The sequence below is a fragment of the Corvus cornix genome, chromosome 4 (assembly GCF_000738735.6).
Source record: "Corvus cornix cornix isolate S_Up_H32 chromosome 4, ASM73873v5, whole genome shotgun sequence".
In the NCBI taxonomy this organism is placed as follows: Eukaryota; Metazoa; Chordata; class Aves; order Passeriformes; family Corvidae; genus Corvus; species Corvus cornix.
Window position 1 is genome coordinate 4,083,129 of NC_046334.1, and position 17,500 is coordinate 4,100,628.

At 43.8% G+C, this 17,500-nt stretch overlaps 1 protein-coding gene across 4 annotated transcripts in view; it reads right to left on the bottom strand.

The window, feature by feature from the left end:
- Nucleotides 1-11,441: 11,441 nt before the first annotated feature.
- The window catches only part of TNIP3 (TNFAIP3 interacting protein 3), a 58,886-nt gene continuing 52,827 nt past the window's right edge, over nucleotides 11,442-17,500 (bottom strand). For all 4 annotated transcript variants that reach the window (XM_039551472.1, XM_019290113.3, XM_039551473.1 and 1 more), the window contains one exon: nucleotides 11,442-13,542. In XM_039551472.1, coding sequence (XP_039407406.1) covers nucleotides 13,511-13,542 — 32 coding nt within the window. In that variant the 3' untranslated portion in view covers nucleotides 11,442-13,510. The remainder of the gene's footprint in view (nucleotides 13,543-17,500) is intronic.

The following is a 17,500-nucleotide window of genomic DNA, read 5'->3' on the forward strand; positions in this document are numbered from 1 at the left end:
ATCCTAAATAATAAATCTTTCCAAAACAAAAATGGAAATGGGCAATTGGATATTCTAGGAGGGGAGAAGGAAGGATAATTCATCATATAAATAATTCATTGCAGTTTTAGCAGCCTGAGCTGCTGTGCATTTGGATGACACTGTGAGTGCTTGCGTGTGTGCTTAATTTTGTGTATATGTAATTTTTTTGCCCAATTATATGGTTCTCATTGTGGTGCAGATCTGAAGATTTGTAATCAGTAGTCCATTGATAAGCATTTGTTACTAGGGAGAGGGTATTGCTATTTTTTAACATCAGAAAGTGAGGTGCTAAACCAGCCTTGCCAATCGACTCTGCCTGATAACCAGGCTATGATGGGTTTTAGTTATGCAGCATCACACAGAGCTCACTCTCCCAGAAGAGGGATGGGCGGGACAGCAGGGGCCTCCAGAGGCATCTTGGAAGCATCTGGCTTGGGAGCTGCCACTACCTTCCCCAGAAGAGCCACACATGGGTGCCCAGGTGGAACCTGAGCAGCGACAATGCACAGGACGGGATAAAACCGAATGCTGTGAGCATAGAGATCATTCCCCTACTTCCAGCAGGAATACTCATGTTGCCTACAGGTTTCATCTGAAGAAGAGGGTTTTTTGCTGAGCTTTAGGGAGCAGGTGGGTGCTGTTTGAAGCAGTGACCTGTGACAGAGGTGACAGCCTTGTGGGGCCGGGCAGAGCGTGGGCCTGAGCCAACACCTTCCCCCGACATGCTGCTGCTCCATGAGCACAGCTGGGCAGGCAGGCAGGGAGCACCATGCCCAGCACTCATGGCTGGCTCCCTGCTAGCCCCAATCCTGGTTTCTTTTCCTAAGAAGAGGCATTTTCCTTCCCCTCTCCTGAGGGAAATCAAAAGCACGTGCAGCGGTGGGCGCGCTGCTCGCGACGGAACCCAGCATTTGTCCTGTGTCCCCTGGAAGTGCTGGCAGGAGCAGGATAAAACGAGGCACCTCAACAGCACAGCACTGTTAATGCAACTCCACAACACCTCCAGGCTTCACGCAGATGCAGTGCAAACTGATGCATAGCCACTGACCACAAGAAATTACACATTTGGGCTGCCCTCAACTTATTACTTGCCTATTTTATCCAATTATGTTTTATTTATTAAGCTACTCTTTAAACTCTTCTGGCGTTGACTGTTTTACACCTTCAGTGCATTTTTTTTATCCTACTGTTTTATGAACTGATTAACAAGACTTACTGCTCCAACAGCACAAAAATACAATACAAATCTAAAATATGGTCCAACTGAGTCCAGCATCCAGCACTGGCATCCTCCATATCACCATTGGAAAACACCTTCTGTGAGACACTACTGCAGCACTTCTTCTACTTTGCCAAATTCAATATAATAAAACCAGTCTGGAGATGAACAATTTCACTCTAAAATCCCAAATATGAATATGAAAAATAATGACAAGCAGAGCTTTCATGCTTCAAGCGTTATTTCTTAATCATTACTTCATTCTACTGAGAAAGAAAAACGATGCTGCTTTGCATAATTTAAATAATCTAATCTACTTTCCAGATAAAATTGTTAGCAAACCATTGATTTAATCTCAAGTGCCCAACAGACCCCGTAAACTCTGATGCAAAATATCTATTCTTTTAATTAAAACAAATGAATTTAATAAAGATGAATGGTATGGTAATTAGACATAATATGAAGTATAGGCTACTTTGATCTAGAACACGCATCCTTTAATTCTTGGTAGAAAGTGTTCCCACAGACACAGCCCAGACCCGAGTTCTTGTTATATTCCTGTCTTCAAAGAGTAATTGTTTCAGACATGTCACTGCAAAGTGTTGATTTAAGTCACTATGTTCCCACCACAATTTACACACTCACACAGTGGAGCAACAAGAATCAGCTGTTCAAAAATGGCACTTGAAACTAAATGCTAAATTTTTTAATGTTTTTTTTTGCATTTAATGCTTCACGTGCCCTTACCTTCAGCTCTGCACACGTGGGCAAATAGGACATTCTGCTCCTCATAAATCCTCAGTGCAAAAGCAGTAATTGCAATTTTTAGGGCCAATTTGAGGACTCTGTAAGTGGTTGCCTGTGAAACACGAAACACTGCAAAACCTAGAAGACTGGAATGGGTTTGAAGAACTGATTTTGGGTTTATGTGATGGCACCTGATCGAGAAGGATTTACCTTTACACAGGACAGACAAGGGGAGCCTGTAATCTCCTAATTCCTTCCAGGCCACTGGGAAATCCACAGCATCAACCTCCTCTACTTCTCCTTCCTCCCTCAAAGTGAGGACCAGCTTTTGATATCCTCAGCTCCCATTTCAAGACGGAGACTTCTTCCCTTCTGGTTAACCAATGGCACCCAGGATTCCCAGGAAACTGGAATATGCAATTTACTGAATAGACAGAAAACATGGAGAAAAAAAGAGCAGAAGAGAAATTATCAGTATTGACCAGTGATACCATTACTGGGAGAACCCGAAACACAGCAGAGCTAAGATTTGATTCTTTGTCATTACTGATAGGGAGCAATGAGGGAACAAACCTTTCTCCTTTGGGGAGCCCCAGGTTCCAACTATGTCCGTTTTCAAGGTCTGCACTACAGGCTGTAACAACACAAAGAGAGGTTAAATTAAGCATGGTGCCACATCTGGCTACTGCAGAACCACAACCAGCACTCAAAGCACACATCCAGCCCTGTTAAAGCACATATGCTCCTTTTTTCCTACCCAACTACATCCAGCAGCACTCAGCAATTAGCAGGGATGTTTTGTGTGCTGGCATTCACATACACACAGCGGAGGAGAGCTCCAGGCAATGACAGAGTGGGATGGCCAGCTACAGAATGGTTCATCTAAAGGCATTACCGAAGGCAAGCTCATCCTATATGATTTAGAATAAAAGCTCATCTGACTGGTTTTTGTCTCACAAAGCGAGAAATCCCATGGCATGAGGCAGGAGGTCCTGCTTCATGCTGGCTGAAATTAAAGGCTGTTCAGTATGAACACATTTTTTGGTTGGTTGGTGGAGCTTGAAATAAATCTGATAGCAAGTGAGTCAAACTCAGCTTTACCTTACTCCCAGGATGTCCCCAGTGCCACCAGGATGAGCGGCAGGGAACAGAGGTGTACTGCAAGAACTTGTCTGTCTCATCAGGAGGTGAAATGAGTGGTATCCATTTGCTTTGTTTTCCATGCAGAACGTGACTTGTTGCCACCTCGGGCTGCGCGAAGCGGGGGCCGAAGCTCACCAGTGCCTGTACCACCCATGTTGAAGATAAGCACCACGTCCTCACAGCCAGAGTGTTTACACTGCTCTCTGATGTATTGCTGGAGCAGTCTGATTACACAAATAACAAATGTACTTCTAAAAACGTGTTTTTAGAAGCTTTTGAAGCACAAGTCTGAGAGGTGACGCGCACACCAAAATTAGCGTGGCAATGACGTGTAGCTGGACCTCTGAATTCATGGACTGCACCTTTCAGAAAACTTTGCAGACTAAGACATGCTTACTTCTGCTTTCTTTGCCACACTCCAAAGTTTTATTAGCTGTCTTTTAGGTAACTAAGTTTAAGGCTGAATACTTTTCCTTTTCACTCCCCAAATGTTTGGTTTTTTTTCCTTTAAAACCATTAAGGAAGTTTTCCACTGCTTTGATTTTACACTGATTTAGTAAGCTAAGGGGCATAGTTATAATTATATATGAGAAGCACACTAAGGGACAGATATATTTGAGGGAATGAGTGCTAAAGCCGTTCTGCAAAATAAGACAGTGACAAGAAAATTAAAACATCAGTGAAAGCTCCAAGCACGTCTAGCTGCAAAAACACATTTCCTTTTCCCGCATCTTTAGCGCTGAACGTTTCCTGTTACAAGCAAGTGCTTGGGAAGCTAGGCTTGCTCAGCTCACCCCTGTTACTGAAACAATCCAGGTCTATGTACTGGTCTCCCAGCTCGTGCAGCAGCCTGCTGGAGCTTGATCCGTCAAACACGAGCTCCATCTGGTGGGCTTTCCCAAAAAGTCGAAGCATCCATCCAGCCCTCTCAGGGCCAAATACACGGGCCCCAACACAGGAATTCCAGCCATAACTTGCTTCAGGGGATTGATTTTGGTCCTCAGGGTCAAACCCAAACAGTTCCAAGGAGAACTCACAGGACCAACCATCCAGCATCAGCCCTTTGCCACAGAGCTGGTCTGGCTTTGGAAATTGAAGCCCCTTCAGTCTCTTCAAGAAAGCACCCAACACCCTCTGAGACACCTCTGGGGGTCCTGTTTGGCCAAAGCTCCCTGTACTGAAGGGCAAAACCTCCTATTGGCCAGAACCATGTCTGCAGATGTTTTGGATACCCAGTGGCATCTCAGATGGCCCTGGGTGACTGTTTTTAGACGCAAAGTGAGCCTGGTGTGGCACATGGCAAGCCAGGGACAGGAACCCCAATCCCTCAGTACCGGCTCCAGCTACTGCACAGAGCTTCATCGATGGGAGACAGCACAGCTCAGGAAGGACAAAGTTCCCAGGTTTGCACTCCAGGATGTTATCACAGTTTTAAATCCTCTCTTATAAAACACGGCATCCTGTGAAAGACATTTTGCTGTGCCTAAGTAGGACATCTCTTTCAAAGATCTGTAATTGCTTCCCGTCTCAAGTGAAGAGATGATAAAGCCCAGTGCAGCAGATTACAAGTTAATTGTAATAAACTGCATTGGCCAGGAAAGCAAAATTTAAGAACACTTGAGATCGAAATGATAGAGAACACAATTATGCAAAGCTTCAAGCCCAACATCTTATGTAACTGCAGGAATTTGTCTCTGCCTCAAGAACACGGCGTGTGGGAACGCACGTAACCCGTCTGCCTTCGGAAGCGCTCGCTCCTGGTCGGAGCCTCCCCAAACTGGGCAGGGGAGCAGGATTCATATGGATACAGCCTCAGACGTGCATGTGGAGGCAACAAGCCCCACTACTGTGTCTGTTTTCTCATAGCATTCATATGTTGTGAGGAGCAAAAGGCACAACAGAGGCACTTCTGTTGATTTGCCATTCCCTGGTAGCCGAGCACATCCGAGCTATTCAAAGGAAGTTGTTTGCCACTCTGGAGAAGCGCAAGGGCTGCTTTTTAGAAGGTGGGCAATTAGAAGAAAAAAATGCCAGAAGAAGCTGAGTGTCTGTGTGTGGTCCCCAGGAAAGTCCATGGGACAGCTTGCCTCAAGACATCAAGAAATCTGTACAGAAGAGCTGACTACCAAAGGGCCACGGAGGAATTGATGGGATACATTTATTTAATCTTTCCTGTCATTTTTACAACTCCAGCTGGAGGAACACAGGGAATCAACTGAATCAGAGAGCGTGGAAAGAGCACCCCTGAGCTAAGTGGCTGGAAATGCTTTTGGGGTGTTAACTATTCCAAGTGGAATTGTTTGCTTAAAGATAATTATTTTTCTCAGCACCAGCTTTAAGGTTTTTCATACAGGCCGATGAAATATTTTCCAGCCCCAGTTTCTTCTCCCACTCCTCCACACAGAACTGGCATTTATTGTCTGTAAACACCCCAACCTGCTACATCTACCCCAAGGACAAGTCTGAGAAAATAAGGCCATCCATTACGCGGCAATATCCCCCGTGTTGCTGAGAAAATGGGTGTTTCAGTGTTCCTTTCTAAGATTTGCCAGTGTTGGCTCAGCAAGGAGAAAAGGAAAGGAAATAGTATTTTAAAATCAAGCAAAAACCAAACAGGAAACACCCAGCTTAAAAGCCACTTCTTTTCCCCATCACCATCATAATCTTTGAAAGCAGGGTAAGATGCAGTACATTTGTTTTCAAATGGCATTTCACTCCTGTTGAAGAAAAAAGATGGAGGACTGAAGAGAGATGGCTTTAGCACCAGGTGCTTCCTTAATATGTCCCACTTTTCCAGAGAAAAAGGGTGGTTCCTCTGGGAGCCCATCAGGATGATGATGATGAGCATGTCCACAAAAATCCCATTGCCAAATCAAGGGAACACCAGCATCAAAGCACTTCATCCTAGCATCAGTGACAACATTTCAATGTATTGACTGGATCAGCTGCCAGCCCATCAGCTCGTTTATCATGCACTAATTCATAATATTCTCCTGCTTTATTGATAGCGTTGCAGATCTCCTCTGGATTGGCCTGGATCAGGATTACAAATGTTCCACAATTTATGTGCTCGTTCCCTCTAGAGCCAATAAAGCTCCTTCCCAGCGCAAAGTCACGCGTGCAGTTCTTTGAAGAACTTTGTGACCTCCAAAGCAGAGATGAGTCTGTACAGCAGTGCCTATATTTTGACACCCTTATTCAGAAAAACTTCCCACTGATGAAAACAGACAGGTTGGATTCTGTCTCCTGAACACGCCCTGGTTTTTACTCATACACACACAAATGTGCACGTGGTATTACTGATGCTTTGTCAGTGTGTAACATACACATCTCACATTTATGTGTTATGGCCTGCCTCCCTCCCTCAGAAAAACCTCACCAGCCTGCACCCTGCAGGAGCAGGGATGGAGATCAAACAGGCAGCGTGGCCTCGGCTCACTGAAGCTGGGGCTCCTGGGGACAGGTCTCACCTGGCTGAGCTCCAGTTTGCATTTTCTGATGTCCAATAAGCCCAGACAACACGCTGAGATTTCCCTGAGCTAAAAGGTTCCCCCACCTTCCACCTGTCCACCTCTAGGAAGCCAACACCCTTGGAACCTGCTGGCTTTGTATCAAATTTGACATTTCATAGATGATACAAAGTCACTGGGAAGGCCTGGCAGACACGTGGCCTGCACAGAGCCAGCACAGCTCCATAAACGCTGCTCCCTAGGAAACCAGGCAAAAAGCAGGGACCTGCTCTGCCTGGCTCCCTTCCCCAGAGCTCCTAAAAATACTCTGCTCCTTGTAATGAAGAGTTTGTGCCTTGCAGAAGGAAACCAGCTCTGTGAGGTGAGGAAATGGCCCAGGAAGCCTTTGGGGAAGTCAGTTTTTGTACTGTACTTTCTCACTACAAAAGAGAAGTGTTTAAATTGCCAGGAATGGTTTTTCAGGCTGGTCTAAAATCATGTCATTTTGGACAAATCCTTACTCTCAGCTGTGAGCAGAGCTCTGCTGGGGAGGCACTGACCTTGTCCCTCCTGCTGAATCCCCAACATGCAGTCAAGTGGAAGAGGCCAAGGAGATGAAAGGTGTCCATTGCCCATTCCCATTCCAGCGATGCTCCCAGAGATGCACCACGGGCCTTTCCACAGCCTGCAGGCAGGGGAGGAGATGGTGGTTTAGATCCAGAGGCCCCTCATCACCAAAGGAAAAGCAGAAGCAGAGCAACACTGCTCTTTTGTGAGCAGGACAGACTGCTTTGGAGCCCAATTAAACTATTCCAGTAAACTGGGAGTAGTCTTATGAAAGAGTAAATAAAACCCAATGGAAACACAACTTCTCCCTCAGCAGTGGATAAACATAAAGCCTGCACTGAGAAAGCAAGCAGGGAGGCAGGGAGTAGGCTCTGCCAGCCCTGAGTGAAACCCATCTAACAGCTACACAGACAAAGCCTGGCAAGACTTTAAAAATTAGACCCTGGTGAAGTTTGAACTCCAGGTTGAAGAGAAATCTTCATTTTCTCTCACTACAACACTGTCCCCTGAGGACACTGACTCTTGTTATGTGGCCAGGTTAAAAGTTTCAGCAATCTTGCTAGACTTCTCTCCTACAGGGGAAGAGCACATGTATGGATATATTTAGCTCTTACACTCAAACCTTCCTAAGCGAACACTTGTTTTCTAGGTGTATAATGGAAACAGAAATATGCAAGTACACACAGGAGCACAGACTGTGCACAAACATCATCACCTGCACGTACAGGCCCTAGACCACCTGGAAGAGCCTGAGTTTTCCACACACGTTTTTCCTACAGAGCGAGGAAAATCCATGCAGTTTAGCAAAGCCAGACTCAGTCTGGGCTCTGCAGAGCCCTGTCTCTGGGGACTTCAGAGGCAGAATGTCTGCAGAATTTCAGGGACTAATATGTTAAAGCTTAAAGTAGCCTGAAGAATTGAATGGGGATTTAGATGCTTGCAACTGAAATGTAATATTTTTGAGAACAGTTGACCGAGATGAATGGCATCTGCTCAGTAGTCTTGAAACATCCTGCCAGTGTCACACCCTCCCAGCACACACAAATTGAGGTGCAATGCCTGCATCATTTTCTTCTCAGAACAAGAAAGGCTGACAGTCTTCATAAGATGAAGCTGTTCCAAACCAAAATGAAACACTGCTCATACACGGTAGTGGTGTTTACATACAGAAGCTAAACAAATTTGGGCAGAATAGGCTGAATGAATATGAACAAACAAGGAACTCATAAGGGATATTCCTTCCTTATTAATATCCTCCCCCTCCCTGGTACTACTCAGGTTCTTTGTTTGCATTTCCCACATCTCTTATCTGTGCTTTCAGATACAGAAAGCCACACTGCATGCCATAGCTTGAATGTTTGCATTCATCAAAGTGAAAATGCCTATTAATAACAATTCAATTATTTGGAAAAAGTTTCCTGGCAGTACAGCACCACCTTTCTAAGTTCTCTTCCAATGGGAATTTTACTTTCTCAAAAAAAACCCCAACACAACCAATAGATGGTTTGTTGTGACTCCAGAGTGAAGGGCTGCAAAGAAATGAGCATGAAAAGCAGAGCCTGTCACAAGCATCTGTGGAACAGCAAGAAGTTATGGCCAGCTTGTGACAGTAGCACTAAGACTCCACATGGGAACACTATTAAATTAACAGCACATTCAGATTAATTGCCTTTTTTTTATTTTTCTGTGGATTTTTTTTTTCAGTTGCCCAACAGGTATCTCGTAATGCAGTGGGGTTTGATTTGGTGGGGAGGTTTTCTGGTTTTGCAGCTCTTTCTTAGCTGTGTTTCCAAGTCCTGTGTTATTAATTTATCACCCAGTAACAGAAAAGAAGCTCCAGTGCTTGGACCCAACGACACCCAAATCCTCAGGGAAGTCAGATGTCTCTTCAGAAGTCATGGGCAGTGAGATAACAACATCGCACACACACTTTGAATTTTAATTAGCACTATCAAGGATTAGGAACAATCCCTGTGAGCAACCAATTTTGCTGGCATTACTAAGCCAGAGTCAAGCCTGCTTTTAGTTAACTGTAATGCAATATTCATGCCTCAAACCTGATTTTAGCGAGTTCCCTTCCCTTCTGGAGCAAATTCATCACTGGAGGCTCCAAGTCCCCTCTTTGCCATCCACACCCTCACTTAACTCTTGACCACAGGGGAATTTTAACAGGGAATAAACTAATCCCTCTCTTGCTACTGCCAGCCTAAGAGAGTATTGATATTCCAGTTCATAAGAGCTCAGCTTTTCTCCTGTAAAGCTCTTCTTTCTAAATGAAAGTTGAAAATAAGGGGAGTGTGACTGCCCCTCCAAAGCTGCTTTGGTGTCTGAACAGGTCACTTACACAGAAAGAAACTTCTTTGAAATATCCTGGTGCTGATGACGTGTTTTTCTGGTATCATTGCTAATCCCCTCCATTTCATAACTAGGATTGTTTCTTCTGACATTATTTCTACAGATTCCATGCTGGGGCATGGCTGTAAAGGACAGGCTGCAAATTTGGCACTGAGGAGAAAGAGGGAAAAAGAATAGGAACTGCAAAAAGACCAGCTCTTATTTTAACCTTTAGAAAAGTGCAGTTCTTCCTAACTTTTAGCACAGGGAAATAACCTGACTGGTGCTTTGTGCCTAGCCTTAAGTAAGAGTTTTAAGTGACTGCTATATTTAATCAAAGAAGGAGCTGGTTTGGTGAGTAACTTGCAAAGAATCTATCCATGTGCCAGCCCTGCAGGGTAATGCCGTTGTCTTAAATGGATTAACGTGGGATTAACATGACCAACAGCTGACACACAGGATGCCTGAACACAGGAAGGCACAACATGAAAACTTCCTCCAAGAAAATTAAAACATCTCCCTCTCTTCTCCCAGCTAAACCAAGCAACTGAATGAAAGGAACCACCCAGATGGCAAAAAGGCCAACAAAGGAGCTTTACCATTCACCAGAGCTGTCACTTCTCTCTCAACCAGCTCATGTGCTACAAACATTAGCAGCACACATCCTGCTTTCTCTCCACGAGACTTCCCTTCTCCAAATCTTTTCCCTCGGCCCTGGGAAGAGCCTCAGACCGCCCCTTGGTCCGATATCTTCCATTAGACCAGAGTTGAAATCTACAGTCACACTTTTATGAGATCCTAACTCCTACACTGCTCAATAGACAATGAGGTCCCCTCCCTGGCTGCCCTGCCCTGCTTTCATCACCACCAGCCCATGGCCAGCGTGGACCTTTGGCTCTCACAAGAGCAGCCCTTGGACAGGAAGCACCTGGGTGCTGCCCTTTTATAGGGCAGGTGGAAGCAGGGCTGTTGCTGCTCTAAGTGAAAACACAGCATTAACCAGCATCCTGGCTCCTGGGGGGAAAGTGTTTTATTAATCAAAAAAGTGTTTTCCACCCCATGGTGTCCTGCAGACCTTTAAACTTGCATCTGCACAAATCGGAGAAATTCTTCTGTCATTCTCACAACAGTTAAAATACAGAAACCATTTTTGGAGTTCAGGGTTAATTTCTTTTTTAAAATAAAGAGAGAAGTTTAACCTGATTAGAATTATCCTCTCAGCTCAGCACAGGGTGCTATGGGCAAGGTAGAATTTCCAGGATACACTCCCTGCCCATTATAGTGGGAAGCTGAGATTGTTTGACCAAAAGGTTTGGTCATATACCACCTGCTTTTTCTCATTCTATTCTAGACTACAGAAAGAGAGAGGGGGGATGAAGACCAGAAATGTTGGGCACCCCATAAGCCTGATTACCCAGAAACTGCTGCTGTGACTGAGCAATGACTGGTAGGAGGCTGGGAGGATGATGTGAAGATAATGAAGTGCAAGTCTTTGGGTGTGGAGACCCAGAGCCAAAGGGTACAGAGCATTCTTTCACCCACAGCACTCACCATGCCTTTCTAGTTCTACTGTTTATGCAATTCATTTCATCTGAGAAGAAAACATTTTCACTGATGGTGTGTTCTTGCTATAATTAATGAGACTATGTATAAAAACAAAACATTTTGCTCCACATTAAAAAAAAAAACAGAAAGGGATAAAAATTCCCCAAAGACCCCAAGCTTTTAAGGGAGAACTGGGAGTGTTGATATCCAGTTTTGGCACAGCTCTAGGAAGGAAAAAATCCCTGTTAAGAACACTATGGCTGATTTGAACTAAAATAACTCACCCTCTCAGAGTTGTCTGGGTCACTGCAGAAAGCGTTTCCTTTGGGGGTGTTTGAGCCTGACAATGCTAATTCAGACAGATGACAGCACCTGCATTGGGGAACATACATCATTCCAAGAAAATCAAGCGGAAAAGCAACTTAGAGGCATTTTATGTGCATTTCAAAAGATACAAACTCTACATCATACAACACCAGGAATACCCCACACTTGGCGCGATCAGGATTTGTGTGAGCCAAAGTTTACAGTCTTGTGCCCACGCCTGACAAACATTAAAAGCCTGTGACTAAAAAAGATAGCCCTGCAAACACCATTTTCTCCCTGTGAATAGCTCGCGTTCAATCGTCCTTTTGGGCCAGCTAATGCTGTCAGATAATGAGTTAAGCACCACAAATGGCCGGCGCAAACCTTCGCGGATGGTTGGGGAAAACAGTGGAAGTGAATGGAGCGGGGTGGCTGCCCCCACCCCGAGCACACAGAGCTCGTCTGTTCGGGGGATTCCCGGCAGCTTTGAGCGCGGGGTGCTCTGCCCGCAGCGCTGGTCACCTGCTGGGAGCTCCCATTGAATGAGGTTACATTCTAATTGGATTTTCCGAAGGCAGTGCATTAGCATTTTCCATGATCTCACCCTTATTAGCCAAATCACCGATCAGGAGGAGCTCGGGTATATTGTGTGCTGGTTACATTATCTGCTGCTGCAGTGTCTGTAAGTCGGCTCCAAATTAATGCAGAGATAAAAACTCCCCTCTCTAGCAGAGACTCGGGAGTCTATTGTGGAGCTAAGGTTGCAGTCAAACTCTAATTTTCAATAGTTCCCCAAAAAGCAACTTCCCTCCGGAGGCTGCCTCGCTCAGGGCTTTGCTCCTGCTCTTCCTGAGTCCATACTGTAAGTTAGGAATGTCAGTTCTTTCACCCCTGTTGGCAGAAGCAGCATCGCTCTACAATGTAAAAGCAGAAATATCCTTTCCCATGGACTGTTCCCCATTGAGTCCAAAATCAAATGCTGGACATGTTTAATCCTGTAAGGTTATTATTTCAATGCACAGGCCTCTGTATATGGAAGGGAATGGAAATATCTGTTCTAAAAGCAGAAACGACACATGCCGGCAGTCCTGTAGCCGATGACTCTTCTTTGCACAGCTCAAAAAACTGTTTGTGAGAGAATTTAAATCCACATTAAATACTCCTGAGGTACCAGGAAAGCAGGCAGGACATCTCATGTCCTGCGAAAATCTGTTTCTTCTTTCAGGTGGGGTCCCAACAGGTTTGGGTACCTGTTTCTCAACAGCAGCCTTCTTAAAAGCCTGAAGGGAAGAGACAACCTTGCAAGTAGATTATCAAGAAATGCTTGCTGGACACTCATCCACCAAAATTTTCTGAAAAAATTTAATTGTCTAAATACAATTTCACTTAAAAAGCCAGGTTTTATTTCTTGGGTTAGAGGTTACATGACAACGTTCACATTCATCACAAGAATAATTTGGAAATATAAAACCATATTCACTGAGAAGTTAAACCCATTAAATATTTCTACTAAAATTCTTTCAATACAAATAAGTACACACAGAAAAAAACCCCTTGTGATTTTGTTTTACATATAATTCTAGAGCCGAAACAAAAGGAGATCTGACCTGGACTCAAAAAGGGGAAGTGGGCACCTTTTACCTGGCCTTGTATTGGTGGTACCCTGATTACAATTACACAAATGTGTCTAAACAGTGAAGCAGATTTCCCTTTTACCAACCAAGAAAGAGAGAACAGAATTCAAGGTGATATATCGAATCATTCCCTGGAATCAAATAAAAACCTGCATAATTCCCAAACAACAACAACAACAACAAAATCACACCACTGTTGGGCTTGTAAGCTCTTGAATTCAAACCAGATGTGACAGTCTGAATCCCCAGCAAGAGCTGCATCTTTTCTCATCAGGCTTTTAAAGAGATTCTCATAAGGCAGCACAAACAGCATCTTCGGAACAAAGGGCAGTAACGCTTCCCAGCAGAGTTTAACTGGATCCTGAGGATCACCAGCCTGTATGATCTGCTTTTCTATTGTCCTCACAGGGATTTCACCAGACAAAAATCACATGCACTGCAGAGATAAGGAGCTAGGGGCAAAAAAACCCCAGAAGAAAACAGAATAGTGAAGCTGCAAGACTCCCTTGCAGCCTTTGCTTTACACTTCTCCAGGCCGGAGGCTGTCAGCAATGGGCTCCCTTCTCCGGGGAGGAATCTGCAAAGGCAAATCAATGGGAATTATTTTGACATTGAGAAATACAACTCACTTATGAGTAATTTTCCTCTGTGTTGTAACACTTTCACACACACACACTCCCCAGAGCCAGCATTGTACTTCATTACAAGACTGTAACCAAACCATTGAGCGGCAGTAGGAGTGAAGTAACAAAAGGGAGTGGGGATATCACAGAGTGCTCTAGGAGTCTCTGTCTCAATTTTCCTCTAGTCCTGATGGTTGGTACAGAGCAAACAGTAGGGTCTAATGACTTAAAGCCCCCCTGCAAACCCTTTCCAGACTTCTAAAAAGATCAGCTGACATTCAGCAGTGCTCAGAGGTGTACTCTGGCATTAGGTGCACTCAAGAGAGCAGCTAAATATGACAGAAAGAATAATTAGGCAGTAGTACCCATGGCTAAACAGGTGTCTGTGGTCCAAAAATGCATTTGATAGTAAGTCACTCAAGCTAGGAAAACAAAATAAAATTGAAGAAAGGAAATACGCTATTGCTGGTGCGACACATGCTTCCCAAAGCTTCAAAAGGTTTTGGAAATGCTGGAACACATCTCTAGAAGCACAAGCACAAGTGCACTCAGCATTTCACTTGCAAGAGAAACATTAGGAATGATAAATGCTGATCTATTGGCTCATAGAAATAAAATGATCAAATCCTGCAGCTGTTTAAATCACATATCCTGCTCCTCTTCCCAGGAGACTTTTCTGCCTGGTACTCTGAAGAACTACAACACATTCTGTGATCTTCGGCTCAAGCTGACTTCTAAAAGCACTTTAACTTCACATGTTCTGGAGTTAGAAATCAGAAGTGTGCTAATGGCCTTTTTGCAGTAGCAGAAATCAAGTCGTATCAGTAAAAATGCTTAAAATAATCACATTTTCCTTCCCAATGGGGATGGCAAGCTGCTAATTAAATCTGTCTTGGCTACTTGGAAGCACTGATAATTTCTCATGTAATGTATGCACTGAGGACAGGCTAATACCAAAAATGTTAAGGGTCTCGATTTTTTTCCAGGAAGATTAAGATGTCAAATAATTGACTTTTTTTTTTTCTCTGTCTGGTTTTTATTGAAGACCTCCACAAATCCATTTTTTTCAGTTTTTCATTTTTTCTCCCCTCTCCCTACAGATGTCATTATTTTCAGTGGCAAATCCCACACTTCTCCCTCCTCTTCTTCCAATTAGCTGTAATTATAACAACATTAGCAGCAAATTAGGTACCTTGGGGGCAAAAATCTGGGAAGCAGCAGAGTGTGGAAAGGAAGAGGAGATGAGATTATAATGGAAGTAAGTGGGCACATCCATGTGCTCATCTGGGCACCCTTAGGGCTTTGCAGGTTGAGCTCCGCTTTCCCTGAGTGTGCCAAGATGAGAAGGTGACCAGCTGCTCTCACAAGCCTCCAGAGCTACCCTGGGAGAGGGAAGCAAAAGGCTCCATTTGGGCTTCTCCCTGTGCCTGGCATCACTGCATCCAACATAAAATCATCCAGCTCAGGCTGGAGAAACCCATTAGTTGTATCTGATGTTCTGAAGGGGCAACTGGGGTCCTTAAATGCATGTCCTGGGAATCTTTCTGCCAAGGAAACAAATGCAGTAGGATTCATTCCAGAAGTGAAAAAGGCAAGACATGCCAGCAGTTGCAGCACGCAAAAGGGTTCTTGCTCCGAGTAGGCTTTTGAGCAATAAACCTTTTTTCCAGAGAATCTGGCATTACAAGTCTGGGTCCAGGGAAAATCTCCAAGATCAAGCTCTTTTTCACAACTGTCTTTTCAATTTTGCACAGTTGGATGAGGAAGGAAGTCAACGCTGCTTGCCAAATAAAGTGACATTAAGTACATTTGCTGGAAATCTTTCTGCCTTGCTCCTTAAAAATTAAAAAAACCCAAATCAACCGCAAAAACCAAACAGAACCATGCAACCAAGAACAGAAAGGTCAGAAACTGATATCAAGAGTGTGACAGAGCACAGAGAGACTTAGGAGCTGAAGTCCCTCCTAAGGCAGCACTGCTGGTTCAACAAGGTTAGGCTGGAAGAATTTAAGCACAATTTAGGACTAGGCTTCCTGCACAGCAAAGCACCTGGGGAGGGACCAGTCCAGAGCTGGGAAAGAAGAGTTAGTCTCTTGGAAATACATTGCCCGTGCAGTAAGAAAATATCTCATCATCTTTCTTAATCTCTGTCTTGTATCACCTACATTTCCACTTTGCTTTTCCTTCTTTATTGGGGCTTTCAAGGAAAACACCTTTGCTTTTTTGGAAGACAAGCTGAACTCTGGTATGAGTGACCTGAGGTTTTAAGCAGTTTTTTGAGGGTTGAGTTATTTTTTTTCCTCTCATTTTGCCCACCCTATTCCTCTCATCTTTCCTGTATTCTGGTGAGTTTATTCCCAGCCTATTAGAAAGGTTTCAAATCAAAGAGTGTCAGATCCAAACCATCACACAACCACGAGAGTTCAGTGCTGGACACAACATTGCATAAGTGATCCTCTGCCAACTACCAAAACACATTTCTGGGGAAAATAACAGCCTGGAGAACAAACTTTAGAAAATAGCGTTCATCAAATTTCTGTAGCAAAGCGTTGGGTTTTTTTTAATTTAAAAAATACTTCAGAGATAATCCTGCGTCTATAGATGCAGGCAAAAAGTGTTTAAAGCTTAAACAAAATACAAAGATGAGCTGGGTTTCACAGAGGCAGCAGACCTTGGAAACAGCCTCCTCTGAAATGGGAACAGCTAAGAAAAGTGGTGCCAGTCAGAAAAAAAGTATAGGTATGGTTACAGGAGCAGCAGAAAACATGAGATTACAGCTGGTTACAGAAGGGCCTGCAGAACCCAAGTCAAATGCCAAAGTACTTTGGTGCAAACACCTTCCTCCCTCACAAGAGAGGCAGGAAAGCACAATGTGGGTGCATCTGTACAAAACTGCAGAAAAAAATTAGTAATTCCCCCTTGGAGACATATACCTTTGAAGTCCCAAAGACATTATAGCAAACTAGTCAGAGTTGATGTAGAGACTCTCATACATTTCAGAGATCTGTAAAACAGGCTTTTTTGAATGGAATATTATAAAAAAAATATCAGCTTCCCAATTCATTTCACTTTTGTTCAGCTCTAAAGTTACAGCCTGTGACCTGTGTTTCATAATTATTACTTAAGAAAAAATGCCCAGCATCAAAAGAAAATTTGTTAAGGGAAACGTAAGGGTTTTCCCTAGAAACATCAATCTACTGAAACAGCATTCCTAAAGGAAACTTTCATGCCCAAAAGTTGCTGCACTGCTGATTTGTTTTCTATAATGAAGACCTAGCTCAGCAGAGATGAGATTTATTGGTCCATTTATCATCTACTGAGAAAATGAAGGATGAGAACTGAGAATCAGGAATGCTGCTGCACACACTGGCTCATTTAGACCCACCACTGTAATTAGCACTTGTACAAAATGGAACAAAGAAATGGGAACACCAAGAACTTGCTCATCACATATTCTTGGAGCTTCTATCTTGGAAACCGTTCTTAAAATACTTACAGGCAGCTTTAATATAGACAACCATATATAATACATACTGCCAGGCAAGTAACTTTTAACTGAGAGTGGAAGCTTGACCTCTGTGTGATCAATGGATAAATGATCAAAATCATCTTTGTTTTAGCAGCCAGGATAAAAAGAGTAAGAGCCCAGGAGGTGTTAAAGCAGACATCCTACACAGCACTGCGATGGGACTGTTAATAAATCCTCTTTATAGGGACTGAAGCAAAAAGGGTAGGGAAAAGTCTCCAAGTGTCCTAATCCCTGTCCCATTGAGAAGGGGGTGTTTGGATATTCTGGGCAATGAACAGTAATACAAACACAAAGCACAGATTTTCAGGAAGTATTTTTCAGGGAGCCAGAAGTCAAGTCACTTAGACAAGCAGGGCAGAAGAAGAATTTTCTTTCTTCAGATC